At 39.2% G+C, this 13,327-nt stretch overlaps 1 protein-coding gene across 1 annotated transcript; it reads right to left on the bottom strand.

The window, feature by feature from the left end:
* Positions 1 to 252: 252 nt before the first annotated feature.
* LOC118419190 (astrocytic phosphoprotein PEA-15-like) lies at positions 253 to 12,983 on the bottom strand. The gene is made up of 4 exons (XM_035825531.1): positions 12,824 to 12,983; positions 8,240 to 8,475; positions 4,632 to 4,787; positions 253 to 2,118 (listed from the first exon to the last, which is right to left on the bottom strand). Exons 2-4 carry the CDS (start codon positions 8,424 to 8,426, stop codon positions 2,036 to 2,038), a joined length of 426 nt encoding a protein of 141 aa, XP_035681424.1. The 5' UTR covers positions 8,427 to 8,475; positions 12,824 to 12,983; the 3' UTR covers positions 253 to 2,035.
* Positions 12,984 to 13,327: the final 344 nt, after the last annotated feature.

The following is a 13,327-nucleotide window of genomic DNA, read 5'->3' on the forward strand; positions in this document are numbered from 1 at the left end:
AGCCAGCAGAGGAGTTTCATTGGTCACCACAAGATCTGCTTGGAGATTATGATATTCCCATTATAAAGTCAAGGGTAGCACAGATGGAATTTAGGACACAGCGACGCTTCCAATGCACCACTTTTCTCTCTGTAAGTTGTTTTTATTTCCATGTATGTATATGTGAAACTGGGCCCTATCGAAAACCAGTGTAATGGCACTGAATAGGCTACCCAGGTGTTTCAAAATAAACAAACAAACAAACAAACCACAGCTTCAGTGAGTGAGTTTACTTACTTTTTCCTACTTTCACACCTTCCTGTTTTGATTTGATGTTTATTTTCTGTCCACATTCTTATGTAAGATTGATGCTTGTGCTTCTGAAATGCCACACCAATTTTATTACTTGGTAAACCTCATTATAAGAAGCATATAGAAATGGTAGGTCTGTAACATTCTGTATAATGTTAGCCTAATTTTAGTCATTTAAAAATATATTTTCAGAACCAACCAATAAAATTGGTGTGACCTAAAATACACCAATTTTACAGTAGCATCTCTGTAAGTGCTCGGCTATCTCTTTAAAACAGTTCCAGGCCAAAATGTGTGACAGACACAACAGAATATTGACGCTGCTAGTTACGCTAGGTTACCTTTATCCGCAGGGTAATGTTTATCCATTGTCTTTAAAAACAGTATTTAGGGATACCGTGTCCATGCTTAGTAGCAGTTTCAAATGGCAAAATTTTGAATTTCAAAATATTACTGTGACAATATTGTATAGATGGCACTACTGGTTGCAAATTGTATTATTTTAAAAACATTGCAGTTGAAACTACCAACTGTCCACATTATATCTCTAAATTCTTTTTTAATAATACAGATATAGGTTACCCCGCAGATAAAGGTGAACTAGCATTATAATAGTGTATTCAAATTAGTGAAGACCTTGCCAAGTCTACTGACGTCAAACATGTACCTTTGCCAAGGAATCATTCTAATTTCATTGGACTGGCCTGTGGCCATACTTACTCCCCAATAGGTCTGCATAATCACATCACAGCTTTACAAGTGACCAACGCTTGTGTTCAGCTCTCACCTAACATTAGCAAATCATGATATTTTCATATATTTTCATATCATACCATGTTTTTTTATACATGTACTATCATCCAATGAATGTTTCTACAGTCCAGCGGTATAGCTGAAAAAATCAGGCTTTGAATTCTGCAGATTTGTCTATATTCAACTGCATGTGGTGCTTTTAGACAAATTTGCACAATTTTTCAGCTATGCCTCTGGACTACATTTGTACATGATTAATAAGGACTTGATTGAGACCAACAAGAATATAGGATATAGTATTATACTCTCTTGCATTAGTTCAATCCACATCTGCTGTGTGGTTATAAAGCTCACTTTAAAATCCGATGCAACACATATTAGCATATAAAATGGCAATCTGAGATCTGCAACTCCAACAGACAAGTATAGCAGCACTGACAATGTAGGGCAACACTGTGTTATATTGCAAAAACACACACAAATACACAAACAAATACACAGTCAAAGACTAGCTGAGAGAACCAAGTAAATATCATGATGTTAAACATGAAATTTGCCCTGTTCTTCGATACACAGTTACACTGTCTAGCAGGCACACAATTGGAAAACTGTACCAATCACTCTCTAGCTGAAGATTATTACACTTTAAGTGATCAAATAGGGTGGAATAAATCATTGAGTGGTAGAAGTGATTACCTGATAGTGCGTGACAGTTAGTGGCAATTGTTCACAAAGCATTAGAGCCTTTAGTTGAGTGTAAATATTATAAAGCCTGAAAAATTGCAGGTTTTGAAAAATTTTCAATACAATTTGCAGTCTTGCAGCAAAGTGCAAGCTGCGGGTGTGTACATTGTTGCATTGTCTTATATAAAACATTAAGGAAAGGAAAAGGATCTAAGAAACCCTTTTCAGAGGTTCATCCATCCTTGTCACAGACATCACATATTGGTGTAAGAAATGCCAGACTGGTAAGGTGGTTCCTCCTGCATCATTATGGTCCTTTCTTAGAGGGGGGTGGTTCCAATTTGATCCCGCCATCTTCTGACACTCCCATGTGATCCTTCGATATCAGATCTGTCGGGGACAGAAAAACAGCTGCATCAGGTACGCTTGCATGAAACAGGCAATTATTGCAAAATCTTTTTACCCTTATGGCAGATACTTCTATTAGCAATGCTCTTATCTGTTGCCAATGTAGAGATAACAAGGATTCCCTCAGGAGAGACAATTGCAGCACTCTGTCAAAGAACGACAAGAAATCTCAACCATCGATCATTTACAGACTGCTCATTATGTTCAACACATGTCTCACAGTGCTTGCAGGTCACAATGGTATCTTACATTGATACAATTCTAGCTAGTGTCTTTCCTTCTGTCAGAATTTTGCTGCTGGGGATGGATAAAAATTTTGACGTGACAGACCGTGAGTTTACCAGCAAACTTTGCCCCTCAAAATAAAGGAAACAACTTTTCAGAGGGTCTAGATTTCAAAATTCCCCCCTCGGATCGTCGTGCCTTTGAAAGGATTTCCATTAAAAATCCAAGGGACAGAAAAAAATTCAGGCTCGCTAGAACATTACATTGATACAAGTATGCCTAAACTCTTAGAAGGCTAGCATTTGTGCACACAAAAATGCAGGTTCCCCTTATTTCACTATGGTGTATCCATTATTGTGAACATAAGAAGCATTGCAGAAAATCAGTTCTCTAAAATGCCAGGATAAAATCAAGATAATAGGATTTGCTACTGAGCAAAAAAGGGCTCTACAGAAGCCGTACAAAATTGGTTGCCTGCGGGCAGATTTTCTGCTGAAAATTGCTTTTGATATCACAGACTAGTACCGGCAACTGCAGTATGTAATATACATTCTCATAATTCCACCAAGTGCCATTATACTGCCACCTCAAAAAACCTTGTTATAGAGGCCTTCTCAAGATTGTCTCCAATGCCTAAATATCTGAATTGTATTACATTTAAGATATTTAACATGCGGTGTTCAAGACAATCATGGGAAGACCTCTATACTGACGTTTTTTAGGTGGCGGTATAATGGCGCCCGGCGGAATTACGATAGTCGATGCTACATTTTGAATCAGGTCATTGAACTTTTTCTTTCTGCCTGAAAGTGTCCACAGTCATCACAAAGCTATGATGGTTTTGATGATATAGACGTGACATGCATGATACATAATGATTAGGTTCATCATGTAGATGGTAAGGTCATACAAGGTCGTAAATGGTTCACTAGTTTAGGTAGCGGCCATTTTATGGTGAAAGCCGCTATAGTGTCGTATTTACATAGTATTTAGGCTGAAGGCTGCACGGATTTTCTACGGAGGTTTGGAGATAAGACGTTTTGAGATGTGAGCTGATGTATAGATGTGAATATCAATCAGCACTAGGGACAGCAATTTATGTGTGAGTGGTTTTCAGAAATGGTGTTAGGGATGGATGTGTGCATGTCATTCAGAACAAGAACAAGGACAGAATGGATGTTAGAATACTAGTTAACATCGGGGATGGTTGTGTGGATGTTGTTCAGCACCAGTGACAGGGGTGTGTGTGTGAATGTTGTTCAGCACCAGGGACAGGGATGATTTTGTGAATGTTGTTCAGCACCAGGGACAGGGATGGATGTGTGAATGTTGTTCAGGGAGAGGGATGAATGTGTGAATGTTGTTCAGGGACTGGGACAGGGATGGATGTGTGAATGTTGTTCAGCACCTGGGACTGGGATGGATGTGTGAGTTGTTCAGCACCAGGGACAGGGATAGATGTGTGAATGTTCAGGGTCAGGGATGGGTGTGTGAGTAAGTGAATGTTCAGCACAAGGGTCAGGGATGGGTCTGTGTGTGCGTGTTGTTCAGCACCAGGGACAGGGGTGGTGTGTGAATGTTATTCAGCACCAGGGACAGGGATGGATGGATGTGTAAATGTTGTTCAGCACCAAGGACAGGGATGGATGGATGTGTGAATGTTGCTCAGCACCAGTGACAGGCATGGATGTGTGTGATTATAAAAAGAATGCTGCTGCAATTGCTCACAAATACACACCAATGTTCAGATTTCACAAAGACATGGATTGAGATAAACTTGAAATAGGTGTAGCGATGTCCAAGCTTGTAAAAGTTGTCTTTTTACCAACACCAATGCATCAAACCATAGACAACATCTCCACTATGACATAGATACATGCGTTATGAGCTTGCCTGTGAGAGAGAAAAAATCTGAGTCCATTATGGAAAATACAATGGATAGGCTGATGAAGAGATATTCCTCTCTATGTTATTACTGACAGAACGAAAGGGAAAAACATTGTCCAGTTGCATAAATAGAATTAGTAATTCCTGTCTGACTTATTTTCACGAATGCATCTGTTATGCTAGTTCACCTTTATCCACGGGGTAACCTATATCCGTTGTTATATCAAACTGCAACATTTTTAAATTTTGAGGTCCGTTGTTGCATGAAACTGAAATATTTGCAGTTTGAAACTACCGTCCATTGACTTGGTATCCCTAAATACCCTGTGTTTAAAAACAACGGATATAGGTCATCTCACAGATAAAGGTGAACTTCCGCCTACCTTTGTATTTCTTGGCACTTGGTACTCGAGTGAGTTTGGAGTCTAGCTCCTCATCGTCTGAGATTTTCAAGACCTGTGTCCGGTACTCCAGTATCTTGGTCAGCAGGTCTGGTCGCCTCGTGATCTCGAAAACGTGCTCGATGTACGACAGATCATCTGTGGAGGACAAGGCCTTGCAATAAGACTTGCTGTTTTCTTGAAGAAGGTGGCTACATTTAAGAAGCAGGGTTGGACAAGTCCACCAGCCCTATTGTCCAGGGCAAGTGAACGTGCTGTTCGGGCAAGTGCATGACCTACCCCACTTGCCCGATCGGGCAAGTAAGATTTTTTCATTGAGCTTGATTTTGATATACTTGTTACTTTTTACAATCATGACATCAAGTAATGGTAAACATAGAAAAATAGAGGCAATAATAAGAATTCCATTTGCAGGAAGTAAAAATGCATATACAACATGTAACAGTGACATTTTAATTTTGGGCAATTGAAAAATCTATTCGGGCAAGTAAATTTTTTATGTGCTTGCCCGATAGGACAAGTGAATTTTAGAAAACTTGTCCAACCCTGAGAAGTCTAACATTTTTCTTGCAGCCTACTATATTGTAGGCATACTAACTATCCAGTGATGGTTACAGGTAATAGTAGGTCTATGCCCAGGATACTTCCAATTGACTAATTACGTTCGTCAGAAAGTTATCTTTTCAGTTTGCAATGATGGGCCTCAAGGTACTGCAGCAGGGCTTCAAAGTTTGAGTGCTATGGTAACCATTGTGATATTGAATGGTTGATAGCTCTTGCTTGTAATGTAAATTTTTTAGCTCACTTTGCAGTAACCCATTTTTAAATTTTAAACTGTAATTTTTAATGCCAGTCTGTGACAGTTACTCATTTTACATACAAATTTATTCATCTTTTATTGATTTATATGATACTATCAATATATTTATTGATGTTGAAGAGATCTGCATTTTCTAGCAAGTGTTGAAGGGCCTTTAATACATTATGCGCAACCTTTTAGAGTCACACACAATGTATAATATTGTATTGAAGGGCCAATCAGTCAATATATGCACTTTACACCGAGCGTGTAAATGTCACTTAGGATAGGTCTCTTAAGGGCTTGGAGCCACACCTCAAGAGAAAGCTTTAGTTATTGGTGTGTAAAAAGCACTCAGTCTGTTAGGCCTAGGAAATAAATGTTCTGTTTCCTGCTACCCGACCATGAACCCTAGCAAAAATCTGCCAACCCTTTTCTTAGATGGATGTGGGCAAGGAACATTCATTTGAAATCTGAGACAGTGATGAAATTTGAAACAAACTTGAAACCCATTCCCTAATTTGCTCATACATGTGATTGAGGGACCGATCAGCGCCCTCATCCAAAATTTGGACGATTCCAGGCGTTAATTTCAAACGATTTCAGATGAGATGTCAAGGTTCCCAGACAAAATAGCAGAGTTGCAACTGTATATAGTGAACAATAAAAGTCAGAGCAAGAATCGATTAATGTATATATATTAGCTATATGATAAGCACAGGAGTGAACTACTATCCGAATGGTACCTAGGTTAGTATTTCATACAGACTTAAAAGATTAGGGCCTTCAACAGATTATGTACACTAAATATCATATTAGTCCATCTCACGCCATCCAACATGAAATTGATCCATGGTCTTAAAGTGTAACAGAATAAAAATTATAAAGATTCAAACTTTAAACATTTAATATTGAGCATTTCCACTATCTGTCTACCAGAGGTAACGTTAAGCGTTTCTTGAAATATCAAAGGATTTACATGTGTGAAGGATACAGAAAGTCATGTTTCCAAAGCATTAGCTATTCATAACGACCTATACTTTCCTCTGAAGTCAGGTTTTATGTGTCCTTATGAGGTTAGATCTAAGCCATTCCACCTTCAACAACCTTCAACAACAAAGACATTTACGAAACGCTAGAGCCTGAGAGCCAATCGTGATGTCTGTAACATTACCACTAGTGCTTCTAAGCACTGCACTTCTATCTGGGGGGTGCTAGTCACTTAATGGGTAAGCTTTTCTTATGCTAAGCACTGCACTTCTATCTGGGGGGTGCTAGTCACTTAATGGGTAAGCTTTTCTTATGCTAAGCACTGCACTTCTATCTGGGGGGTGCTAGTCACTTAATGGGTAAGCTTTTCTTATGCGGAGCAAAAACCGCAACATGCCTTCCAGTTCATCTCCAAGCAGATGTTCGGAGGGAAGATGTTTTTTTACAAAACCCATTTTCTGACAAAACTCATCACATCTGCTTGGTCATCATCATTATCACTGTACTGTACGCTCTGGATGCTTTGTCTAATGCAGTTGCATATTCAAATGATATGCAGCAAGTCTTATGTATCTATCTTTTTTTATTTCAAGTTACTACGCCCGTTTCAAGATAGAAGGAATTTCTGGCCACGAATATTGGCTCATCATCGTTTGCAGTCTGCATGGGAAGTGATTGGTGATTATTAGTATTTGAATATCAATTTTGATCCAATAGACTGATGTCCTGGTAGCCAGCAGCCATCGGATATAAACAACAACAGCGATCGCTCGTATTGTCAATGTGGTATAACATAAACATAATACTATTACTGCCAGGTCATAAATATCTGCCACCCTGAAAAAGTATATCTAAAGAGATCACAAACACAACATCCAGCATAATGCACTGGTGCATACATGTACATGTATCTAAAGCTATAGCTGTGCATAACTGGGGGGTACTGTACTAGAGCTCTCTCAAACACACTGTTTTGCAAAGTGGCGGATTTATGTCCTAGCGGGTAAATGTTGAATGGTGGTTAGATGGGTTGCCATGATATTTGTTACTATCATTTTCCATGGCCAAGTCCTGAAAAGAAATCCTACTTCTCAACGTTACCTGGCGATAAAGAGCAACTTATGATAATGACAGCAGAATTTCATACCCTAATGTCTCAACCAGGTCTACTAGCAACGATAAGCTTGCACTTTGTACAGACTCTGTGTCGATACCTCAGTGCCAGGAGGCAAAAGCAAAGGCTTTGGCTTACCTCCTGGTGTCTGGGAACCACAATCATCAAGTTATCGCTGCATTCAGATTCAAGCCTTCTTTTTGAGTTACTGTAACAGTTATTTTATATGCCCTCCGTGAGGGAACATTTGATATCATTGGTTTTATCTAGTGTCTATGGACACTGGTTCCAAACTTTCGAATGAACTCCGTTGACCTTGTTCACAGAATGAATGACGGAGGTCAATGGAGTTTGTCAAAAAATTTAGAGCGGTCCCTATACCGGTAGTGGTAATTCCAGTGTTGGAAGTAAAGTGTTAGCATTTTTCTATAACTTATTCTACCAACACAGATGTGTAAGAAAGGAGTAAAAACAGAAAGAAACAACATGCTAATACCCTGGATTGAACACGGGCCGGCAGATCACAAAGCCAGCAGTGCTAACCACTATACTACAAAAGGCTGACCAGCCCATTGGCCTGGCTTATTATTATTGGTGCTACTTGAACCACCCACTGTTACACATGCTAAAATAAATAGATGCATAAATAAATATCCCACAGAGTTCTTGCATGCAAATGAACCTGACCTTGAGCCAGCTTCTCGATCTTCTCTAAGAACATGAACCAGTCCCGAGGAGTCTTCAGCTCCGGCACCTTCTCCTCGGGTATGTCGTCCTTACAGGCCGTCTTGAACTGCTCCAAGTCGTCCGATGTGATGAGGTTGGTGAGATCCAGTAGGAACTGGAGGTACGTCTCCGAGTCCAGCTCCGACATTCTCACGTATCGAGTTGCTGAGCCTCTGTCTTAAAGTATTACTGTTCCACTGTAATAAAGGCAACCACATCATTAGCTTTATCATCAGACTGATTAAGTAAAAGATGTCATCTCTAAAAAGTTGAAGGACATGAGCTGTTGATTGTGGAAAATGTACTCGTATTTCATTATAAATTTTTTCATTTTTTGTTTCCAAAATGAACTAGTATCTGCTGAACAAAGGACTTGAGTTAGCTAGTAACAGCTTTCAAAAATGGACTCAAGTAGTACTGTTAGCAGGACTTACATTGGTACCTTTTGCATCAGAAGCTGAGATACTTGTGATACAGTCTCCAGAGTAAATGCACTAGAATTTGGCCAGAATGATTCAATTTCTTATGCCTGCTTATATAAGCAGGTTGCAGGTTGCAGGTTGCAGGTTAGCTGAGCCAAAATGATGATAAAATGTCTAGTACTGTATTCTACAGTGATTCAGGTAGGCATGGATTAGGCCATTCATGTTCATTTTAAGGGTTTTTTTGTCATGGATATGTTACCTGAGCAAGGTATGGGGTTCAGGTGACTGTCATTTACTTGAGATTTACCCCATTTTTTGTTATTTTTGGCCCTCTTCCTTGTTTTTTAACCATCCCTCCAATCAGTGCCAGACTGCAGACCAGTGACAGTGTAAAGAGGACTTGATTTTGGTATTCTGGGGGTATATTGCTGGGGGAGGGGGGGGGATTCCCCTATGGGAGGGGTCCGAGACTAGATGAATGTTGTGATTTAGCCTTGTCACACTCTTTTTCATTCTTTTTGCCTTTTCTATGATTGTCCCTATCCATACAAGTAGCCATTATAGACCTTCTAGGGCCCTTGAATAGACTTTAGGCTTGCCTTGAAAGTGTCTAGAAAGGGGATGTAGGAGTCTAAGTGCAGAGAAGAATGTCTCCATTAGCTTATGTGACCAACTTTTATTCACTGTCTTGTTTCTGTCAAATTCCACCTGTAGCCAGCATCCCTAGCCCAGGTCCACAGTAGTGTAGGTCATCAATCCCCAGGGGAGTGTTTCTTATCAGAGGTCTTTGATATTGATGATTTTTACTTCACACCCCTACCCCGCAGTGGGTGATATGATTGACATCTGTCAATTGTGAACTTGAATTTACTAGAAGGGGTGACGCAACCAACGTCTCCCCTGAAATAAATTTTCCCTTATAATATTTCTTTGGTTCCATTCATATGATCTGCAATTTTTCCCTCTCCAACATCACATTTGAACAGTTGCAGTTAGTCATGCCTCAGTTGGGTTGGGGCATTATTTGGAATACACAGAATTCTACTGCTTATTATAAAGGGAGGCCAGATGGTTCCAGCTGGTCTCATGAGGAAAGTCGACTGTATGCACCGCCAATCAGGCTGTGCTATATGGATGACGACATCACCACACAGACTTCTGCAGCTGAACCACCAAGAACAAGACGATAATTTTCCCTGATTTTTCAACAAGCAATCGTCAATATAATAAGTGCATAATTGTTGATGACAAAATGATAAAAGATCAGATTCTTTTCTTCAACATACAGTCACTCCTTTTTTCAGGAATATCACACAAATGCATTAATTCTTCCATGAGTTATCCTTGTCTAAATTTTTCAACAAAAACACCCCTGCAATTTCAAAACTAACTGATAGGGAGCCTGAACCCTTAACATTTCTTCTAAATTATAATAATCTTCCACCAATTAGCAAGACCATATCATTTCCAGGATAGAGAAACCAAACAACTTCTGCTGCAGTCACATACCAAGACCTGATCACATACTAGCTATTAAAAATTTACCCATAGCAAGTAGATAAGAAATGATATTGTGCACCGTGATACAAACAAAAACACCAAAATCTCTCTTTCATAGGTGAAAATCGGGCTTGGTATTGATGCATGGATGTTTATTACCTTTCGTTCAAACACTTTTGAAGCCTTTTACGAAAACTGAGATTCCTTAAAACTGTTTTGTTTAGCTTTCTAAATATTATCTACCAATGTTCTTATTAACTGTTCCAACATAGATTTACCATTCATTGTAACATGTCAGAACATTTTGTAAATGGGTCAATGGGCTGGGAAGAGAGCAATTCACACATCCTTGCAAAGTACAGGTAATTATGCCTAGGTTCCATTAATAAACTGCACACCACAAAATAAAGACCCACCAGTACTGTGTCCAGCTGTGAAATTTATAAAATATACAGAAGCAGGCAGTAAAGCCAGATTAGCACATACTTTTATGTTGGCAATAACCCAAATCTACCATTTGGAAAATGATGCAAATTTTTAGATCAATGTTCTGACAGTTATCACATACTAGATGTTTGAAAATTGATCTAGACAAAGACAAACTTGTGCAGTTACATGCAAAATTTCCAACATATATAGCTGACCTTCAGAATGAAGGTTACATATTGTTTTGGTCTGTCTGACTGTCACTGTTTGTCTGTGTGCATATCTGTGTGTCTGTATCTGCTTCCAAATATTTGTGGTCAGCATAACTTAAGAACCTATGAATTGACTAATTGTTGTATACTTGGTATGTGGATAAGGGCTTGTGTATAAGAAAGGAGTAGAAACAGATAGAAACAATAGTCTGACTCCCGGGATTCGAACCCGCGCTGACAGATCACAAACCCAGCAGTGCAAACAACTACGCTACAAAAGGCTGGCAGCCGTTTGGCATGGTCGTTTGGCGGTACTTGAACCCCACTGTTACACTTGGAAGACGAAGGTCAAGGTTGATTTTTGACGACCAGGTATTTGACCTTGCTAGTCCATCCAGATTTTCAATCTTTTGTCCTGGACATGCTATGGTTTTGATTCTTTAGTGGCATGTAGGAAAAAGTGGTGTAGGTTTGGGCCCCCTAGCAGCCTGCTCTGGAACTGCAGGGGCATTTCTGTTAAAATCTTTCAAGCTCAGGATAACCAGACTAGGAACTACGGCATTCCATGATACTCATCAGTTTGCTATAGGCAGATCTGATGTACACATTGAGACTAGAAATATGCAAATTAAGATTCATTTGAATAACTAACGAGGACATAATATAATTCTAGTGTATTTCATAATAGCACTTATACCATGTAATGTATGTAATCTGTGGCAGGTGGCACATTAACAGATACTAATTATGCAAATAACAGTCTAATTTGCTGACAGCCTAATTTGCTATCAAATGAAACTCATCCACCATAAAATCATCCTATATCCAATATGATATGGTATTGTGTTAGCAATAATACAAGTGAGACCTTCATTTGCATGAAATATCAATTGATGACCTTTAACCAATTACCTTCCTATCACAATACCTACTAATGAATATAAAAATTTTAACAACTATGGTATGATAGTATTTTGTCATATATTATGCAAATTAGAGCCTAATAATTCATACCTCATAATGCTTGTCTGATTCTTCAATAAATGTTGGGTGTGTTTGATTTTTCTATGATCATAGAACACTATTGGGCATATATGAAGTTTTCTCATTAATTTTGCAAATTGAACTGATTTGTATAATTTATTGCAAAATTGTTTGTGGAACATTTTGACCTTTACTTCCTGTCAAACTCCACAAGACATGCCTTAAATAGCTTATGGAAATAACTACTGAAACACAAATAAACAGACAAACATAGTGAAGACAATATAAAGGAACTTGACATATTTCAAAGGAAGGAATCTTGAACATGTTATGACAAAATGTATGAAATGTGGATAGGGGTTGGGTGTTGCAGGCTTGTGAACATTCTGTTGGCTGTTGGCAGCTTCCTTCCTGTTTTTCCTGCACGTTTGACCCCCTTTCCTTAATACCCAATTACTGTCATCAAGAATAGGGGATCAGAAGACTATCACTACAGTACTATGACTGACATCTACTGAATATGCATGTTGGCGCCCAATAAAACATACAAAAGGTCGTATAGTTACTGAGTTGGTTTTTCAGACGACATCTCATTACCATATTGACCACAAGATTTTGACCTAGACTGTACGTACAAAAGAATTGGGAAACACACCTCCCCCGTTTTGTAAGATAGTCTCGCCCGGCCTCACCCTTAATAATAGTGTAGCCAACAAGTAGATTTCTGGAACGATCCGACTACATAACTGACATTGCTGTTTGTAGACAGAAACAGGGACTGCCATTTGTAAGTTCGCTACAGTATGTGTTTATAACGGTTGCATATCTTTAGAAATGAAACGCAACCATTTAGTATGCCCTCCGGGCGTAACATTAGTTCTCTCGACCTCTCTTAACGTTACCAACTACAGATGTAACCATAGCCATATTCGGCTATACACTAACGAGTACAGCCTTCCTCTATATTCATCAAGAGGGGATAAACTAGTATTACTCACCGACAAAGCGAAGAGAAGAGGACAACCTCATGAAGCGGTTTTGGATCAATCCGTTTTTTCAGGGGTATCACGTACACCGCACCGGAAAAACTTTCACCCTTGCAAACACGCACACACTCCGTCTCTGTGTGCTGGCTTCGGCCTATCCTGGCAAGGATTGAAAACCATGAGGTAATGTTTGTTTGCCGGCAAGTCTCACTCGTTTTCTGGGGAGGAAGGCTACAAAACTCCGTAAAACCGTCGCAACCTTTAATAGACACTGCTTCTTTGTCATCTATACAACAAAACTGGAAAATTAAGGCAAGCTTCTAACGGGATATGATAATAATTTGGGTGAACCTTTTTTGTACAAGGAAGACAGTATAGCACACCTTGGCTTGGTGTTGGAAGATGCCATAAGCCGGTTACGTGGCGGGCTTTTCAAAATGGCTTTTCTTTATTTTATGGAATAAAAGAGCGCTTGAACAGTCAAACAATGGATCGTGAGATTTGGAGATAGAATGG

The sequence above is a fragment of the Branchiostoma floridae genome, chromosome 1 (assembly GCF_000003815.2).
Source record: "Branchiostoma floridae strain S238N-H82 chromosome 1, Bfl_VNyyK, whole genome shotgun sequence".
Lineage (NCBI taxonomy): Eukaryota > Metazoa > Chordata > Leptocardii > Amphioxiformes > Branchiostomatidae > Branchiostoma > Branchiostoma floridae.